We start from the raw sequence: 19,485 nt of genomic DNA on the forward strand, positions 1-19,485 counted from the left end.
ATCTTCGGCAACGGAAGGCGAAGTCCTGCTGGTTCCTCAGTCTCCCGTCATCAATGAGAGGTTGAGTAGTATTTTATCTCGTCGTCTGAATTGATTTTATCTCACACCGACATCGCAGCACACGACACCGTGCATCACAATTGCTTGTGGTCGGCGCACCGGGGCGTATTTTTTCGCTTAAGCAATGCACTAGCGGCAGACTAACCGTTCTCAGTAAAGTCTTCCCGCCACACCAGGTCACAGGGGTCTGAGCTGGTCTTCTGACGAGCTTCGCTCTGTGCGCTCTTGTCTCCCGTCTAGTCCAAAGCCTTGCTGCCTTCATCGCCATCATGGTGACTGCTAGTATCAGCGGTCGCAGTCGCCATGGCAGCAGCAGCAGGTCGATGCGGGCCCATCGATCGAAAGCGACTCCCAAACACCGCACGCCAAAGCCAGCTGAAGATCAAGTCGCCCCGAAGCCTGAACTCGACGAGTTGCGACGAAGAAGAGTAGCCTACCTTAGTGTTCCGCCCGAGTTACGCAGAAGAGTTGTGGTACCGGTCGAGACTAGGCCAGAGTCCAAAGAGTCAACACTGTCTTCTAGAAAACCATCCAGCGAGCACAAACGTCGACGAAGGAAGCACCATAGTCATCCCGGGAAGGCTGAGAAGAGCAGTGGGAGGAGTACAAGTAGGACAGAAGACTATGTGTATGGAACTTCAAGATCCTCTGAGAGCAAAGAGCGTATCGGCAACAGGCATGGATCGGACTCACGACCACGTTCCACACGATCGAGCTCCTCCAAGCGACACAGCCTACCTACTGTCGTTGAGTCGGAGGTCACGCCAGATGATAGCATATCACAAGTCGGGATACAGCCTGCGAGGAGATCTTCCAAAGTGTTGTCGAGTTCTCGATCTCCTTTGAAGAGAGCCAGCACCTCGTCGGCGAGGCTTGCTCCTGTTGACGAACAAGGGGAATCGGAACCCAGAGACAGCCCGTCTCGACGATCAAGTAAACGGCAGCCAACCCCTTCGCTTATTGGATCGATACTACGCCGAAACACGGAGCCTGCACTTCCTGTCACTCCAAAGCTAGTCGAGTGTTTGACTTGCGCTTCCGACGATGTACCCTTTAACAAGTCCGTGAAGCTGGCCTGCGGACACCGAATGTGCCACGATTGTTTGAAACATGTATTTGAGATGTCTGTCAAAGACCCAGCTATGATGCCACCGAAATGTTGCACTAACGACCACATACCGTTGAAGCACGTTGAGAAGCTGTTCGACCTCAAGTTCAAAATGTTGTGGAATCGTAAATACCAGGAATATCACACCAAGAACAGGATCTACTGCCCTGCACAGAAATGCGGCGAGTGGATCAAGCCTTCTCACATGCACACATATCACGGCAGGAAGTATGCGCAATGTCCTCGATGCAGCACCAAAGTATGCCTCTCTTGCAACGGAAAGCTACACAAATCGCGAGACTGTCCTCAAGATCCAGAAATCGCCAAACTCGTGGAACAAGCTAAGGAAAAGGGTTGGCAGACGTGCTACAGCTGCCATGCGATGGTCGAGCTGAAAGAAGGCTGCAACCATATGACGTGTCGATGTATGGCCGAGTTCTGCATGATATGTGGCTGCAAATGGAAGACCTGCGATTGCCCATGGTTCAATTACTCCCAGCTACCAGATCCAGATCGGCTTAATGAATGGCGGATACCAGAACCTATTCAAGTCGTCTACCGAAGGGCTTTTGGTGCACCTGAGCCCGGCCAAACACCACCGCCGCCGATAAATGATCCACCACGACCTGTCAATCGACGACGACAGCCGACGTACACAGAAGAGATTGACCAACGGCAGCGCCAGGAGCGTTTGGATGAGGATCTGGCAAGAAGGATGCAGCTTGCAAGTTTGCTCGAGCCTGAAGACGGCCGCCAAGCACGGCAGAGAGCTGATGTGGAAACATGGGGACTTGGAAATGCAGGCGGCCATTTTCTGAACGAGAATTTCGTTCAGAATGCTGCCAATGTCGTTATGAGCGCTTTTGGAGATGCAAATATGGGTCGTCGAGGAGAACGTGCCTCTGGACGGAGAAGACGTCCTCGTGATCGACCACAAGACGCAGCCGACGCTGGCCTGCCAGCGAACTTTCTTGGAGAAGCAAGCGTTCTTGGTGTTGGGCCCGCCAACTCGAGGCCATAGCCTGGGGAGGTCATTGTTGGGATCGACTTGAAGAAGCCAATCTTATGATAATGATGATTTACGACAAGAGGATGTACGATTTTGGGGCGTAGATGCAGTGTATGATGACAACGACAGCTACAACCAGACAGTCGCGGCCGAGCTTTCATGAACATTCAAGTCTTCACAGGTCCGTCTTCACTGGAAGCCGGGCAAGTCACGATCAGTCCCCGAGGACTTCGGCGAGCTTACGCTTTCGAATGACTGACGAAAAAAGGCGCTACACCATGACGCCCGACAATTGAAACAGCATTCCACACATAAGATCAGAACATGGCTATGCGGCGCTAATGTGTGCAGCGCGTAATGCATACTGGAGATGCAAACGCTGTTGCGCAATATATCTTCCGAATATAGTAGCAATCCACATCCCGCTGTCGAGAGATGAGGCAGATGGGGTTCTGCTTGGCGCTGATGGAGTTGCACCAGATGGCGCGCGTTAACAGAGACAAGGCTACAGTCCTGCTGATGGAATTAGTGACAGGTCAGATGACAAGTCATCATGAGGGCTTTTGGTGAAAGTGTTTCTGCGAAATTTGAGAAGAGAGACGGAGGATGTGAGAAGAAGTTTTCAAGCCCAAAATCTGAATACAAACGAACAGGCAACACTGCAGACTGGAGATGCGGTCAAGATATGACTCACGATGGTATGCAGTTCTTGAAACACTTTGGACCTAGTTCTAACTTCTTCCTGGCCATCGTTCGGCAGTTTGATCACCGGGTTGCATGGCACAAGGTTCAGATGTGGTTGGAAGCTGCATCAAGAGCCACCCAATCAACATTCACTTACGCGCCAAGTCCCTCGTTCTCCATCTGCAGGCGCGCTTGCTGCAGTTACGCGCCGACCACCCAGCCTTCGAAGCGCCGACTTCACCTTCTAGCAATGAAGCGACTGTATGTGGACCGTCTGCAGATTGTGCATATCCCACCTGCAAAGTGTTTCATCTTGCTAACCGCCAAAGGTATTCTTTGCACGACATCCAAAGTTAGCAACAGCCACTCGGTTTCGCTGGATGCAGCATGGCAGCCCTATTGCCCATCTGGTTTAGCAATGTCGACCGCATTCTGTGAAACCTATCCGGAACCGTTTCACGACCCTGAGCCGTTTCGATTACCTTGACCCGACGTCTAGCCTGCTACTGGGCCTGCTGCCAATGCCAAATGCGTCCTGCCGGGCGAATGCACGGATGTTCGCTGCACTGCTCACGGGTTCGTTTCAAGTTTAGGAATGACGCTACGATCTTTGAATAGCCTTGGTCTGTTGTGTTGATACCATTCGAGATCCAAGACATATAGCTAGGCGTCTTCGCCCCCATACGTGCTTCCTCCCTCGACAGGAATCATTTACCAACTGCTTCGACTGCACGGCCCCAGCTTGTGACGAGCTCAACGAGTCTCTTTGTTGTTTCTCTTTTTCCTTTGTCAGCTTGATAGGCATTTGTCTGGAGCTGGTCTCCTTGTCAATGCTGGTGCTAATACCTAATTGCATATACGCAACGACCAATCGATAAAAGCGACAGCTCTGGAAGCTACGACCTCGATACAATGGACTTTAGACATGTCACGCCTCCGTCAGAGGTCGATGCTGGAGAATACGATGATCTGCAATGCCCTGGAGGCAGCGCAAGTACGGATGCCACTTACTACCCTCACGACTGGTCACCACAGACTGTGATGACTTGCGCAACTACACCACCGCGATCGCCTATGATAATACGGGAGAACGGATCACGACTCCTGCCAAAACCTCGCGACCAAGATCAACTTATGGAGCCTGCTTCAGGCCTGCCTTCTTTCCCAAGCCACAGCAGAACAGCTTCTCTACCCAGCAATGTCTTTTCGATGCAGTTCGGACCTGCACTACCAGGTCGACCGAGTCTGGACAGACGCTCAACGAGCCCGCGCGGACGAGCTGTGGATGCGGCACCAACTCCTGCGCCATCGCCGTACGGCCATCTTCAGCCTGAGTCGATGCTGGGGAATAGACCTTCAATGGGCAACATGAGGTCTGTATCCTCTTCGCACATCTCAAGCGTACGGTCACACTCGCGGAATGCATCGTCTTCAAGCATTGATGCCTCCATGCTGAGTCGGTACGGCTATCCCACCTATCGACAGAGTCCAACTCCACAACCAGTAACCTACGGGGCCTCGATGTCTCGCACTCCCAGCGCAATGAGCCATCTCGCTCCAATCGCCATGCCTGGTGGCCAGGTTCAGAACTACCCAAACAGCCGCCGAACTGCCAGTCCTCCAGCCAATCCATCTCGCCTTTCCGTGGAAGTTGAACCACCAGAGGAAGAAGACCTTCGTACATCGACGGTATTGGAATACCTGACTGGCTCGAACCCAACCCCATCGCTGATTCAGAGAATCAATGAGACCAACAAAGCCCAGAACAGCCACTTCTGGTTCGACATCCGCAACCTCCGTGCTTGGTCTGACTTTGACATCTCCACAATCTCTTCTATCCCCGGCCTCCTTGACCTTCTCAAGATCGACATCTCCCTCAGCTCCCTCCCAACCCCATCTAAAGTCAACCTCGCCCCCGAAACACCCGCCCAACTCGCCGAGCTCTGCGCCAGCCACCACGCCGTCAAAGTCAACGCCGCCCTCCGCGTTGCCCAAGGCGACAAGCACATCTCCATGCGCACCCTTCGCCTCGCCCCCGGCGCCCGCCAGCAACCCGAGTTCATCGCAAACTACCAATCCGACGCCGAAAAGACCATCTACGGCGACGGCCGCGGCCGCGTCGTCGGTATCGTTAAGTCCTACGACCAATGGAACTCCGGCTACCGCCACGGCAGCCCCGTCGACAAGATCCGCTACCTCGAACACCTCGCGCACCTCCAGCGCTTCATGCGCGAGCACGGCACACGGTACGGCTTCATCATGACCGAAATCGAACTCGTCTGCGTGCGCATGGGCGGGACACCCAACGAGGAAAACATCCCCCTGTTCGGATACCTCGAACTCTCCCCTCCGATCCAGATCTCCTCATCTTGCAGCAGCAACGAGGAGACTAAAATGACGGCGGGACTGGCGCTTTTCTATCTGCATATGTTGGCGAAGGAGCAGCCGTTTCCCAGGCAGTTCCATTGGAGGGTGGATGTTGGGGGCCCGACGGCTTTGACGAGGAAGAGGCATTTGGAGAGGGATGAGTGGATGCCGAAGGTCAATCAGCAGGACAAGAGGGGGAGTAAGAGGATTAGGGGGTGGGTTTGGCCGGATGAGCCGTTGCATAAGAGGGAGTGTGGGAAGGCAAAGAGGAAGAGTTGAATGGTGTAATTGATGTGGGAAAGATGATTTTGACGGCCGATTTTGAGTGGTGGTTTGTTTTTGTTGTACACATGCATTGCTACGGTGTTGGACAGTGATACCCAGCCAGTTGTTTCTGTACAGAGATGAAAAGCATAGCAACAGGCGTTTTTTGAAAACAAGAGCATCTTGATTTACAATACAAAGTACAAAGCAACAGCTTGCTTCCCGGCCTTTTCTCTACTCTATCATACTCGACTCACTCAGGTCGATACCTCGACAAGACCTACAACCCAGTCTGTCCCCACCCTTCTCCCCATCACAACTCTACAACTTCCCCTTCACCAAATTCGCAATCATCTCCCTCCCCGTAATCCTCGTCGTCGCCCACAACGTCGGAAAATCAAACGTACTCGAAAACGTATCCGCATACCCAAACGGCAACATGGGCGGGATCCAGCCCCTCGCATACTCGAGCGCGAAACACGCGCTCTCCATCTTGTACTGCTTGACATCGCCACGGTGCAGGTGGTGCACGGAGCCGACGGGATAGACTTCCGGCTCGAATTGCCCGGGCACGAAGGCGAGCTCGGCGCCTTTGAGGATGTAGAAGTAGTCGTCGGCTGTGTGCCGGCCTGTGTGGCCTTCGGTTCCTAGGGCGGTGCCGAAGATTATGAGGTATTCTGTTATGCCTGGTGATGGAGAGGATTAGCTGGGGAAGGTCTGGAAAGGCAGAGATTTGGGCACTTACTGGCGTGGATAATATACATGGCGCCCATCGCTCCTCCGGCATTGTTGAAGACCCATTCCTGCTCGAGATTGATGTGATTTTTCACGCTGTCGATCTGCTGCAGACTCGCCACGATGTGCGAGACTACCGCCTCGGTGTTGTTGCCATGTTGTTCGAGGGCTGCGGATGAGATTTGCTTCAGCTGGTCCGGGTTGAAGATGAAGAATGATTCGAGGTTTTCTTCCAGGGAAAGGTATCCTCGGTATCCCACGGCGGCCAAGAGGACTGTGAGGGCTACGAAGAGGAAGTTCATCTTTCTTTCTTTTTTCTCCCCTGTTTTCCTTTCAATTTTCGAAGTCCAGAACGAATCCCTGTAAAAGAGCGTGTCGAATCGAAAAGAGGGTGATGTCGTCCACAGTGACCTTTCAGTCGTTTTCTATTCGTACAATTGTCGGTCGTGCCATTTTCGTGTTTCCACAGAAGGAGATGTCGAGGTCGAATCGTACGACGCACGGATCTCCCTGCAGCTGAGGCTTTCGCGGAAGTGAATCCGTCGAGCCGTTTTGGGTTCCAGTCGCGACTTCACCTCCTTCCACCGCGACGCGCGCGTGTTGTCGACCGATCCTCAACTGAATCGAACGAATGCGAAGTGCGATGTTGAGGATGTCATCTGGTCAGGGCATGTCAGTGGCGGAAGGGAAGAGGAGGACTCGGTTGAGGAGTTTCAGGATCTGGTGAAGAGCATGAGGGAGAAAAATGAATGGCATCTTGAGCATTGCCAGAACGGCAAGGCGAATGGGGATACAGGCACCTGAGAGAGACCGTCGCTGTACCGGCCACATGATGGTCGGAAGAAAGAGATCGAAGTCAGGCAAGATTATGCATCGAGATGAATATTTCGACCCATCACAGCGATAGACAATCCGAATACGTCCTGCTATCTGGGAAGATTCGACATGGCCTTTAGTCCTCGTCTTGGATTTACGAGGGCTTTGTATTGAATTGATACCATTCCTGCAAATCAGAAGATTCTTGAACAAAGCAGACTATGTCTGACACCAAAAACGTCTATGTAGCTTCGTGCAACAATACCAGACACGGGAATAAGCGAGACTACGACGATCATGCGGGAAGCAACCATCCCAAGCGATAACAAGCCGAAAGTGGGTTAAGGCTTTGAAGTACGCTTCCAGCTCAGCTACGTTGGAGCGTTGAGGATATCTCCTGTGAGTCTGGGAAGATATGGTTGGCACATGAAGGAGTGCTTCTCTATCCTATCTACACTGAAACTATAACCCATACTGAACTAACCGTGTCGACCGCAGACACAGTCGTGGACTGCGCCGATCCCGTCTTTGGGGCGGCTTGCTGGCTTTATCGAAGACGCCGCGGGAAGGCCAAAGCTGCTGAAACCCACAACCCCAAGAAAATAGCCCTGAACCCAAGTAATCCACCCAAGGAGATCGATTCCTGCCCAGAGTTCGCTTGCCGAACTCATGGTCGCTGATGTCGCTGAAACGCAAACGCTGTGCTCGAAACTGCTCTGTATGCTGCTTTGGAAATGGATGAAATGGATAGTTGCCTTGACGGAATCTCTCTGCTGCTTTGCGATGTCGAACATGGGGCTGAAGTATGAGTGCTGCAGTCGAAGAAACTGTACTTGAAGAAGTCGAGAGCCGCAAAGGCCATGGTAGAGGACGAAGCAATCAAGACTCGCCTTCAAGTCACCTTCTTTCCCTTCGACCCTGATGCCGAACTCTTCGACGTCGACGCTGATGCCTTCCTCTGACCCTTCGCATCAGGCCTCGTCCAGCCCGTCTTCCTCGCTCTCGACACCGTTGACACCTTGTTGAACGCATCCTTCATGGTAGCAACGTCGACCCCATCTTCCGCCGCAGCATCGTCGAAGGCACTTCCAAACCGACGATGGAGAGTAGTGATCTTGATCGCACCTGCGCCGTGCTTCGCCTCTATGGCATCGAGAAGCTCTTGGGAGGTCATCGTCACCCGCAGCTGCAGGAGCGCTTTGCCATCGATGTCTGCGAGTGGGCCGGAGAGGATAGCCTCATTGGTGAGGCCGCTGTCGAAGTAGACGCGGAAGAGCGCCTCTTTCTCGTCGTCACGGTCGCCATCTTCGCGCTCCTTTTCGCGCTCCTTCTCCGTAGCTTGCTCGGCGGCCATGGCATCGAGATATGGCTGCGCAGCTGGGTCGGGTCGGAAGTTTGGGGCGGCTGCGTCGCCGACCCTCTTGAAGGTGGTATCTTCCTTCATGGGATCGGTGTTGCCGATGAAGCGCGAGTTGACCATGTTGAAGTTCTGTGCTGAGAGAGCGGTAGGATGGTGTGAAGTCTCGAGGTCTTGGTAGAGGTTTGTCGAGGCGTAAGGGGCTGGAAGCGCTGGATGCTGACTTTCGAGTGTGTGGTATGTTCTAACTTGTTCAAGTCCAGTGTAGAAAGTTGGAAGAGATGTGTAAGAAGTTAAGTTGAAGCGGTGGACAGGCGGTCTTTTTGAAAAGACCCATTCAAGTGTTAATTACTATTGTCAGACCGAAGAAGAGTCTAGTTACATGTGCATTTCCAGTCTTCACCACTATGAGCTGTAAGTGAATAGAATTGAGACACCTGATTAAGTAGCCTAATGAGACACCAGTTGCTATTGTTATACACAGAAACAATGAAGTTGCATGTGGACTCTTCGATAAGACATTATTTTCACCTATGTAGCTTGTAGGTGAATGAACCTTGAGCATCTTATTCGAAGACCTGGTTTTGCCACTGTGTTCCACCGAACTCCTTTGTGAAATCACCCGAGTCCACGCCCTGAGCATAGAGTCTCCACTACAACGTCTTCCCTCCAAGGCCGTACAGACCATTCGAAACAGCTCCCTCAAACTACCTCTCCTTGGGCAAAAACATATCGTTCTCCCTATCGTACCCGTACTCCTTAATGCCATTCAGGACCATCTCCTCCCGACAATTCTCGACAAGCTCACGAACCTTCTCGGTGGTAGCACGGCCTGGAAATAAGCAGTTGAGAGCGAGCACCAACTCCTCGACCGAGTAGGCTCTGCCAATGTGGTTGATTTCCCTCAGATCTGACGTCCTGAGGCTCTCGAAATCGCACTTCTCGCTGAGGGCCCTGACGAGTGAGTGGTAGAAGGGGAGTTGCGGAACCTTCACACCGGTAGCACGAGCCTGGGTGAGGCGCTTCTGGACTGCAATCTCGCCTTCGGACATTTCGAAGGCTGGTGTGATGGGTGCTTCTGGAGCGCCGATGATCTCGTCCTTGACGGTCCTCTTGCGTGGCATCCTCTCCTTTCTGGGCATTGGCACCGCAGGCGTGGTATCGCGAGCTGCACGTTGAGGTCTAGTAGACCTCCTGACAACCCCAGTCGGCTTCGACGCGCCGTCCAGCGTTCCCCTCAACTTGCGCGTCTTGGAGCCCTTCGTGAAGCGATTGTACACCCTCTTGAGATCCTCCACAGGCACGCCGTTCTGCTTCGCAGCGTCATTGAACGCGTTCGTGAAGGCCTTCTTGATGGTACTCTGAGCTAGCTCTTCTCCGTCGTGACGCTCCTTGTAAGTCTCGAGGAGGTTCTGCATGGTGTACTCGAGGCGTAGTTGAAGGAGGTTGACGCCCCTGATTTCGTTCGGCGCGAGGTTGAGGAGCCCGTTGTTGGACTTACCGCTCTTGAAGATGTCTCTGATCTTGGAGACTTTGCTCAAGGGCCAGTTGTCGACTGAGTCGTCGTCGTCGCTCTCGGCATCCACCTCTTCATTGGCACGTCCTTCCTCTACCGCAGTATTGACATCCATGGGCTCTTCGAATCGGACGCGCTTCCTCGGTTCTGGCTTCTCCATGTCGCCCTCGATGAGTTCTCCCGATCTGGCGCGCTTCATCTTATGTCCGCACTGCTGTGGGAACGGACTGTTGGAAGTAGTGCGTGAGTTGCTGCGCAGCCTGCGTCGACTCGCACTGTTGATGTCGCCGTTCGAGAAGGAAGGGTTCTTGAGTTTGAGTATGAAGCCAGACCGATGGGTGGGCGCTCCATCTTCTTTACCTGCCATGGTGCAGACTGTTCAACATTAGCAAGTGTGCGTGAGAGAGCTGTTAGCTGGAGGTACTAACGTGGAAGTGTGAAGAGCGTTTCGTAGAGGGCGTGGAGACTCGAAAACTGATATCGGAAATGCTGATAGTGAGGACGTTGGCCGAAAGTTGAAGCGAGTCTTGACTTGTTTGCGACGTCGGGTGTTGTGTGTCGAGAAGGTGACGCAGCGGCGCTAGCGCTTTCTAGTCCAAACCCTCGCACGGACGGCAAGTGAATGTTGGAATCGAATCCCGACGGATGCCACACAACCACTATGTCTCTAAACACTAGCAGGGCATGTTGGAGCGACATTTGGCATAATAGGTCTGCTGGGCGAGTGCTAAGAGAGCTCCGTTTACTCCATAATACCGATTAGTATCAAAACACTATATTAATGTAAACTTGGATGCTCGATTTAACTTTCTATCTAGGAGCTGGGTATATGTAGGCATTAGTCAGGCTAGTGTCTACTACCACGTTGTTTGCTGTACAAAAGAACCCCCTTTATATAAAAGCAGGTGTGAGAAGAGTCTTAATCAACAATTGGCCTACTGTCTGCCAGGAGCGCAGAGTGTCCGAAGCTCCTAAGCCAGGAGGCGCACGAAAGCTTGGCTATCATAGCATCGATTCCTCATACGCACCGGGTCAAGACAAGTCAACGCGACGTGCGTGCATTGTAACGGGAAGCTGTTCTTGCTATTTGCTCTGCAATGCCTCAACGCCAGCCGCAATGTTCAGAATCCTTTCCTCGCTCAGGGGAACACCGAGTATCTCAAGTCCAACAGGCAGCGCAGGATCGTCCGGAAAGTCATCATCCTTGGCCCTCCCTATAGGTACTGACAGTGCCGTGAAGAGTAGCTGGCTTCCGATAACGGTATTAGGAACATGCTGCCACTCCCCATCAAGCAGCTGCTGTGTCTTCGGCGCGAGTGTCTTGCATGTTGGATAGATGATAGCGTCTAAGCTATGCTTCGCGAACAAAGCGGCTACTTTTCTTTGAAACTCTTCGCGAGTAACAAGATACTTTGCAAAGTGAGGGCTTTGTTCGAATTTGGTGGAGCCTTTGACGGCTGAAGGGATCAGCTCAAGTCCTTTGTGGTAGATCCCTTTGTCGTAAAGATCTTCGAGCTTGATGTGCTGCAATGCTGGGCGAGAGGCGCAGAACTCGTTGATGTCCGCCTTGGCTCGCAGGACATACGGCGCAGTGATTCTTTTGAAGTCGTCGAGATTGGGTATCTCAACGTCGACAAGCTCAACACCGGCGCCCTTGAGGTCGGCGAGGGTCTTGTCAAGGATATCGTTTATGCCAAGATGTGATCCGAACTCCTGTCTCAGAACCCCAAGTCTCTTGCCTTCAAGAAACGGCTGAGCAACAGCATCTTGAAACTGTGTTGCGGATGCACTCCGACCAGTCAGAGCATTGATCGATGTGAAATCATCTTTCTCATCAAATCCCACAAGCACATCAAGTATCTTCGCCGCGTCTTCAACAGTCCTACACATGGGACCAGGTGTATCTTGCGTCTTGACCAAAGCAGACATCCCATCTCTGCTGATTCTTCCAGGCGTCATTCGTACTCCAACCAAACCGCAGAAGCTAGACGGCAATCGAATGCTGCCTCCTGTATCGCCACCGATCGCTGCTAGAGCAAGTTCTGCTCCCACGGCTGTGCCACTACCGGCTGAGCTACCACCAGGGTCTCGAGTAGGATCGATAGGATGCCTTGTGGTTCCCGTCATGGATGACATGGAAGAGAACCCAGTAGCCCAGTCGCATAACGTAGTCTTTCCTAGTATTACTGCACCAGCTTCCTTTAGTTTGCGAACGATCGTGGCATCTTCGGGCGGCACATAGTCCTCGCAGGCTTTGCTTCCGTAAGTGGTCCTTAAGCCAGCAGTGTCTATCTGATCCTTGATTGCGATTGGAACTCCGAACAACGGACCTCTTCGCCCCACCGGGATGCCGTCCAGCTTCTCAGCATCTTCCAAAGCTCTCTGATTGACCGTGGTAAAAGAGTTGAGTTCTTTATCCAGCCTCTCAATGGCGTCCAAATAGTATTTCGTGACTTCTCTCACAGTTGTCTTGCCGTCCTTGAGATCTTTCTGGAGTGCCGCGATTGATTTATACGTGGAAGCCATCCTAGAAGAACACTGACGAACAACTATCCAGGGCGGTTTTCGTAAAGTGGTAGAAGCTATTCGGGACGATCTGCAGAACATGTCGAGAATACTGAAAGGTGAAGTGGTTCTCTTCAGAAGCTAAGGTTTGGCGGCGCAGAAGGAATTACCCAGTTGATTGGCGGGTCTTCTGATCACCCTGATAGGCGGAGGGCAGAGGGGTGACAATAGGTAGCTAGCTACTGTCAATCAAATTTTGATGGAGTCCCTTCAGCAGTATTATGGCCGTTCTTGGAGGAATGAGGCGAGAGACTCATGCGATGTAGACAAGATACCACAAGAGGCGATTCGTATCTGGAAGGAACGTTCATTATTTGACAATACATCTGTGTTCGTTATATATCATAAGCCCATTTCGGCTCTCTATTTCGCTTTCTAGCCGGGCGTATGCTCATCTAGATCATCCTTTCATGGCGACGAGTTGGTTCCCGTCCATGCACCTACTAGTTCACGTCTAGCAGGACGTGATGAACACTCCAATAGGAGATGGGTTCCAGTCCTCGAAGAATTCCAAACTGAGATCGCCAGTACCGCACACCTCAATGCTCTGCGTCGTTCCAGCGGCGCAAGACTCGGTCGAGATAGCATAGCTGTTACCTGGACTGACACCAACAGATCCAAGCTGGCTCTTCTTGCTGGGGAGAGACTTCCATGTGACGTCCTGACTGGCGGCCTTGCTCAGCTCGGAGAAGACCAGGTTGCCGGAACCGGAGAACGTGTAGCTGGAGGTCTCGAGCTGGCTCTGCTCGGGGAAGAGGAAGACGGTGCTGCAGCTTTTGCCGGAGTAGGATTGCGGGATGTCGAAGTTGAAGACGGTGCATTCGTCGGACTTGATTGTTGCGTTGTACTGGGTTCCGTACGACTTGTCTGGCTGGCTGCTCGAGACGGGGACGATGAGGTGTGGGGTTTGATAAGCGCCGGTTAAGGAGGTCTGGCAGGCAGATCCGTGGGCGGAAGTAGCTGGCTGAGTGCCAGATGGGGCCGTTGAGGATGGAGCTGGGTGAGTCTCGGCAGGAGCGGTTGGCTTGGTCTGGACAGGGGTGGTCTGCTGCTCCGAGCTATACGCTGGAGGTGGTTGCTGCTGGGAGCTCTGAACCGGCGAGCTGTGGTATGTGGTGTGGTAAACAGTCGACTGGACAGTGCTTGTGACCGTTGGTGCCGAGGGCTTGGACTGAGCTGGCGAAGATTGAGGAGAGCTGTATGCTGGTGCGGAAGGTTGCGATTGAGCGGGAGCGGACGGCTTCGATGGCGCCGGCTGCGACTGAGTAGGAGCGCTCGATGCAGACGCAGAAGATGAGCCGCTGCCAGAGCTCCCGCACTTGCCGCCAGAGCTCAAGGTGACCTTGACGCACTTCTCCTGACCAGACACAGGAGTGGTGTAGATGTTGTACTCAGAGTCCGTGGCTGCGCAGGCGTAGAACTGATCGCTACCATTGTGCTCGATCTGACCGTTTGGACCGATAGAGAATCCAGTGGTAGGAGTGGCACCCTGATCGCACTGGAACTGCGTGGTTGGTGGAGTCAAGATGCACCCTCGACCCTGCGAATCGGTAAGGCCGCCATTATTGAGGCAGTACGTGCCGGCTGGGTGGGAGCCACCAATACGATTCTGGCCATCGGAGAGCTGTCCGACTGTGCCAGACTTGCCTCCAGAAGCAGTAATCTGGAAGCAGCATTGATCTCTGGGGAGGATGGCTGCGGAAGCTCCGGCTGCGAGACCTGCTGCGCCAATGAATGCTTTCATGATTGAGTGATGGATGTAAAACGATGGTAGAAGACAAGACAGGAATTTTTCAGAAAGCTGAATCAATTGTCAATGGGAAGAAGGTGTGAAGGGAGACTTACAACGCTTCAAATACCCGAGTCTCTGACCGGCATCGCAGAGGATCAGATGACCAAGAACCTACGTAACTGTTGTCCAACTCCACAGGCTGTCGTCGACTCCAGCCGATGAATAGGCACAGACTGGACAGTGCTTCTCGTTCAGAAGTGAAATCGACGCTGGCCATGGTGGTATTGGTCTCGGGGCGACGAATACGAACGCAAAGCATGCGCATCGAAGATCGAACGTCCAGGAACCAGGAACGCGGAGAGGTACCGGCCAATGATGAAGCCTCGAGTATTCTCCACGTGACGATCTTATAGATGGACGGTTCATTCAACATCCGGTTCCTGCAGAAGCGAGAGGCACAGATTGCCAAAAGAGGTAAATCACTCAAAAAGTTAGCAGGAACAGGTTGCGGCTCCACGTGGGTCGAACGAACGTAATGATCGCAGCTCACAGCCTCCGTGTTTGGTATTTATAGTGAGCGCTGCGGGAATCCCATTGACTTGAAACATAAGACCTCGTTGCGATCAAGTCCTGAATCCGCTTAGAGTTGCGGTAAGTCGGTTTGAGAGCCTCATCAAAGTCCGAAAGAGAAAGACAGCGTGTTGTCTGCTCTCGTCTCGAGGGCAACATCAAAGGGTACGAAGGTATGAGGGACTGTGAAGGCCGTTCGCCACCATTGTCAGCGGCGCGGAAAGATGAAATCATACTTGTGGAAACGCTTACCAAAAACATTGAAAGCCCTCGGCGTAGAGATGGACGTTCCACTCTGCTTTGAATATCTTCGTATAAACATGGATTGGAGAGCAGCACGGTGGCTCGCAAAGAGACTAACATTTGGGGGAGGCATCTCTTGATGGTTCTTCGCTTTTGCAGGCTGGGAAGTTGATAAGGTGAGGTCGCTTTGCCCGGAGAAACTTGATCCAGGAAACATCAATGATCAACTTTTCAGCTTACTCATCATGTCATCAATGGGAGCCTCAGTTCCAAATGTGATGAAGACTTGATTGGGTGCGTCAGCTCGTATACAGCTGAGTAGCCTCAACAAGGTATTGATCGCAAAATCTGTCGGTCCTGTTGAGAACGGGATCGTGACATTGATCGATCGATTCAGTTCGACGGCATTGAGCCCGCGCTAGATTCGTCACTCTGCTCCTGCACCGGCCAACCATGTGGACAGATTGATCTTGATCATGCTTTGGCGCATGCGCGTCTCTCGTCTTCGATATCGTCTCTGCTTGCTCCATGCTGGGATGCCTGTGGAATGTTTCCCTGGTGCTGTTATCTTAAGACTCGCCGCATGCATTGATCAAATTCAAAACAAGGAAGCCAGCGTTGTGCGCAGTGAAAGATTAAACGTGACCGACTTCATTTCACGGCGTCGTTTCATCTGATGGTTGACGTGATGTCGAACAGTAGCTACTTCTTCAGAAAAGCTCTCTGGTACGTCGACCAGACGAATTGCACCAGCCGCACTCGTCAATGTCAGCGAATGTAGTACAAACCCACGTGGCGATAGATACCTCTCGCTTTGAGCACCCCTCATCGTGAGGAAGGCAGTACTCTGATTGACAGGTCGCACATTGTCTGATGAGTTGTTCTTTGCAAGTCTCGCACGTTCGGCCGCAAGCGAAGCAATCTCGATGGACACCCATCTATCACAAGTCAGCACCTCATATGTAGCGGCTTGAAAGGAAGAACCATTGAGTCGAGATGCATGTACAAATCATACATTGAATGGGCCTGCTCATCCCCACATGCCATTGCTTCCAGCGCCGGCCATCATCTCGCCAACAAGGCAGTGTTCAACACAAAGTTTGGAAAATACCTTTACCGGAGTACTTGCCACACCGCGCTCGACGCTCGCCCAGCCATTACGTTGTAACTCGTCTCGTAGCTCGAGTTGTTGCATCTCGGTCCTCGTGTGGTGGGCTCGAGAGACGGGTTCTTGGTAGCAGTCTTCACACCACCACCGATTGCATTGCTCGCACCAACGGCCGCGAAGGCAATCTTCGCATCGAAGTATGAGTTTTGGAAAGCTCCCATCCGGACGCTGCTCTGGTCGGATCGTCGCTCGGAGGGATGAGGAGTGTGAGGGGACAGGACCGAGTAGGGGCATTGCTGAGTCTGGGCTTTGGCCAAATATTGCAGGCCCTTCTGGACATGAGCCGCACGTTTCGCAGCCTGAGCTCCCAAGTGCTACATTCGCGATAGTCGGCTGCAAGAAATCTTTGCTGTCCACTTTGGTGATATCGTGCCGTGGCCCTCTACACAGTACAGCATCGAAGTTGATCAAGCCCTTGCACACTGCCAAAGTCTCCGGCCAGGAGCTCAACGGTCTTTTGATGGCTCGACCAGTGCTTCCATACCACTTGCTCTCTTCATCAAGAAGGTTCGAAGCAAGGCTGTTGGAAGACCGCTGGTTCCACTCGGCACCAATTTGCGCTCCCGATGAGCTCATGACTCCCAGCTCGCGAACATTTGGTGGCGCCTCTAGAGCTGTGGTGAACGACCGCGGTGCATCCTTGGGACCGAACACATACAGAGCTTTGAGAATAGGCGTGCCTTCTGCACGTGTAGGTCGACAGACATATCTCAGCACCTGTTGCAGTTTCGACATGTTCAAGTGTGTCGGCTGTCTCAAAGACAGCACTTTCACACGATATCGGTCCTCTGCGACGATCTCCCTAACCAAGTCCGCAGGTACGCTCAGTCCGTCAAGCACCAGTGTCTGGACATATTGGAGGATCCGTTTTGAGTGCAGGTTTCCAAATATACCACGCAATGGTCCGGCGTAGAAGTCATCCTCGGTAAGGCTTTCATCCATTCGCTCAGCTCGCCACGCGAAGCCACCGACATCGATTGGTGTAGAATCGATGATTGCTCGCTTCACAGGCGTGAGGTTCAGATAGTGCCACGCTTCAGATTGGTTGTGGATAATATCCCGCAGTGACTTGCTCGTTGCCGCAAGACGGTGGAGCTCCTTGACAGGAATATATGGCGCCGTCTGCCGTAGGATAATGGTGTTTGAGAGCAGGTCAATGATTGTCACGGGCAGCTTCTCCAGGTTGGTCATTGTATTGTGTTGCATTTGTTGATGCCAGACAAAAGATCTAGAACGCGAGAACAGCAGGTGTTGTCAACAGTCGCTTACCTAATTGCTCTGATCACGTGACAGCTGATCCCAAAACAGTGGTGGGAACGAATTACCAACTTCATTTTGCCAAAAGTCAAACTGGACTTCATCCCTCGCCGTCCCATACTCATGGCCTTACTTGTGGTGCACGATGAAGTGACGATAATCACAGGATGTCTCGGCATGGCTCGGCGCAAAGGAGCGAGCACAAGGAGTTGTTCCTGAACCGCCGGCACCGAACCTGCAAGCTGCTGCATAGCGAACCTCTCACGACAGCTGCCACCATCTCCTGTCCTGCATGCATACAGCACACTACCGGCGCACTGCAGACCGTCGGCAATATGCGCATCTCGCAGTTCCTGTGTTCCGGCCGCCCAAGGTTTGCTATGGGACCAGCAATTACACGCCTGGTCAGAGAAGCGCTGTTTATCACGCGATGCCAACGCCGAGAGCTCGTGAATAGCAAACCGAGAAGTCAGCCAGGGAGTGACTTGTCCGCACGAGCATTCCAACGCTGCATAGAGGACCCGTAGAAGCAGCAACCTATCTTACTTAGCCGCATCACTCGCGAGATAGTCCAGAACTAGCATATCGACCGACAGCACCCAAGCCGCAACCGAGTTCGCTGCTATCCTGCTCGTGCTGATCTGCTCCGCTTCGCCAGCTCAGCATTGCATCCACTCGGGACCGCTTGGTTGATTCGATTTGCTCTGGACTCCCCCAGTGGCCTGACGGAGCGCTTCCAGCAAAGACATACGTAAGTGGGCTCGGTAGGTGGATGCGATTGTCGGCATCGGGAAACACACAGCTTTTCATATGTTGTGCTCTTTACCACCTGCAAGTTCTCTGACCTTAATCTCAAGATCACCCGCGCCATGACTGTTCCAAATGACGTGGTCGCCAATGGAGGCCCCGAGAAAGAGCCTGAAAGGCCAGACTCAGCAGTGGACTTGAACGATGACTATGTCCTAACTCGAGATGCGGCTGCGTCTGCACGACTGAATCTGTCTCACTACATCTGGCACAGCTCGTTCGGATACAACCTGCATCCACGAATCAAGGATGCCATTGGAGGCAGGGAGAATCTTCATGTCGCGGACATTGGCACTGGAACTGGGTGAGTCAGCCTTTTATCTACATGGTGAAGCCATTCAAGCTGAAGCCGTTGGTAGAATATGGCTACTGGACATGGCACAACAATTGCCGCGCTCTTGCCAGCTAGATGCCATCGACATCAGCTTCGGTCAATTTCCGCCACAAGAATGGTTGCCCAGTAATGTAAGAATGCAATATTCCTTTCCAAGACAAGACAAGGTGTAGCAAGATGCTGACGTATGATCCAGATCTCTCTTCGCCTCGTCGACGTCTTCAGGCCACCACCGGAGGAGCTCATCGCGAAGTACGACATCATCCACATCCGCCACTTCGTCTGCGTAGTCAAAGACAATGACCCAACACCACTCTTGAACAACCTCCTCAGAATGCTTAAGCCTGGCGGCTGGATTCAGTGGGACGAGTGGGATGTTCTCGATCGACACTTCACCAAGACGCAGCCTGACGGGCCGCAAGACTCCATCGACAAGCTCGAGGCCGAATTTGCTGTCATGCGTCGACATACTCCATCGCCACAGTGGCCGCCAAGGCTGGATGAGTACATGCTTAGGTCGAACATGCAGCAGACGTGTATTGAGAAGCGACTTTCGAACATCAGCCATCTGCCGTTCATGCATGATCTCACTCTTCTGGTGTTTCAGGAGCTGATCGATGGAGCGGAAATGAATGGGTTGATTGACGCAGAGAAGACGCGGTATCTGAGACATCTGTTAGGCGGCGCAACGAGGGAGAGTAGGATTGGTGCGGCGTGGAATCTGACAAGGTGCATGGCCGTCGCTCAGAAGGCTATTGACGATAGAGCACATTCGTTCATTCTGTAGTTAATTGTCTTGCGCATGAGATACATGCCAAGCCTAAATCGTGCCTGAGGCAGCCAAACATGACTTCACCTGTCTTCGAGCAAAGCGGGTGTGGTACAAACACTCA

At 52.7% G+C, this 19,485-nt stretch overlaps 9 protein-coding genes across 9 annotated transcripts; 3 read left to right on the plus strand and 6 right to left on the minus strand.

Annotated features, from left to right (window-relative positions):
- Positions 1-1,181: 1,181 nt before the first annotated feature.
- Positions 1,182-2,189, plus strand: M409DRAFT_23981 (uncharacterized protein; the record flags this gene model as incomplete). The annotated part of the gene is made up of 1 exon (XM_033807035.1): positions 1,182-2,189. One exon carries the CDS (start codon positions 1,182-1,184, stop codon positions 2,187-2,189), a length of 1,008 nt encoding a protein of 335 aa, XP_033666580.1.
- A 1,584-nt stretch (positions 2,190-3,773) lies between these two features.
- M409DRAFT_55578 (uncharacterized protein) lies at positions 3,774-5,507 on the plus strand (the record flags this gene model as incomplete). Its single annotated transcript, XM_033813036.1, has 1 exon — positions 3,774-5,507. One exon carries the CDS (start codon positions 3,774-3,776, stop codon positions 5,505-5,507), a length of 1,734 nt encoding a protein of 577 aa, XP_033666581.1.
- A 306-nt stretch (positions 5,508-5,813) lies between these two features.
- M409DRAFT_67067 (uncharacterized protein) lies at positions 5,814-6,529 on the minus strand (the record flags this gene model as incomplete). The annotated part of the gene is made up of 2 exons (XM_033817238.1): positions 5,814-6,178; positions 6,238-6,529. 2 exons carry the CDS (start codon positions 6,527-6,529, stop codon positions 5,814-5,816), a joined length of 657 nt encoding a protein of 218 aa, XP_033666582.1.
- A 1,406-nt stretch (positions 6,530-7,935) lies between these two features.
- M409DRAFT_55580 (uncharacterized protein) lies at positions 7,936-8,523 on the minus strand (the record flags this gene model as incomplete). Its single annotated transcript, XM_033813037.1, has 1 exon — positions 7,936-8,523. The coding sequence occupies one exon, from the start codon at positions 8,521-8,523 to the stop codon at positions 7,936-7,938; it is 588 nt and encodes a 195-aa protein (XP_033666583.1).
- A 584-nt stretch (positions 8,524-9,107) lies between these two features.
- On the minus strand, positions 9,108-10,615 carry M409DRAFT_55581 (uncharacterized protein; the record flags this gene model as incomplete). The annotated part of the gene is made up of 2 exons (XM_033813038.1): positions 9,108-10,291; positions 10,345-10,615. 2 exons carry the CDS (start codon positions 10,613-10,615, stop codon positions 9,108-9,110), a joined length of 1,455 nt encoding a protein of 484 aa, XP_033666584.1.
- A 384-nt stretch (positions 10,616-10,999) lies between these two features.
- Positions 11,000-12,442, minus strand: M409DRAFT_55582 (uncharacterized protein; the record flags this gene model as incomplete). Its single annotated transcript, XM_033813039.1, has 1 exon — positions 11,000-12,442. One exon carries the CDS (start codon positions 12,440-12,442, stop codon positions 11,000-11,002), a length of 1,443 nt encoding a protein of 480 aa, XP_033666585.1.
- A 493-nt stretch (positions 12,443-12,935) lies between these two features.
- On the minus strand, positions 12,936-14,225 carry M409DRAFT_23987 (uncharacterized protein; the record flags this gene model as incomplete). Its single annotated transcript, XM_033807036.1, has 1 exon — positions 12,936-14,225. The coding sequence occupies one exon, from the start codon at positions 14,223-14,225 to the stop codon at positions 12,936-12,938; it is 1,290 nt and encodes a 429-aa protein (XP_033666586.1).
- A 1,831-nt stretch (positions 14,226-16,056) lies between these two features.
- M409DRAFT_67070 (uncharacterized protein) lies at positions 16,057-17,385 on the minus strand (the record flags this gene model as incomplete). Its single annotated transcript, XM_033817239.1, has 1 exon — positions 16,057-17,385. One exon carries the CDS (start codon positions 17,383-17,385, stop codon positions 16,057-16,059), a length of 1,329 nt encoding a protein of 442 aa, XP_033666587.1.
- Positions 17,386-18,320: 935 nt separating this feature from the next.
- M409DRAFT_67071 (uncharacterized protein) lies at positions 18,321-19,379 on the plus strand (the record flags this gene model as incomplete). The annotated part of the gene is made up of 3 exons (XM_033817240.1): positions 18,321-18,562; positions 18,618-18,723; positions 18,789-19,379. The coding sequence occupies 3 exons, from the start codon at positions 18,321-18,323 to the stop codon at positions 19,377-19,379; spliced, it is 939 nt and encodes a 312-aa protein (XP_033666588.1).
- Between the last annotated feature and the right edge of the window lie 106 nt (positions 19,380-19,485).

Source organism: Zasmidium cellare, assembly GCF_010093935.1.
Source record: "Zasmidium cellare ATCC 36951 unplaced genomic scaffold M409scaffold_21, whole genome shotgun sequence".
NCBI classification, from domain to species: Eukaryota; Fungi; Ascomycota; class Dothideomycetes; order Mycosphaerellales; family Mycosphaerellaceae; genus Zasmidium; species Zasmidium cellare.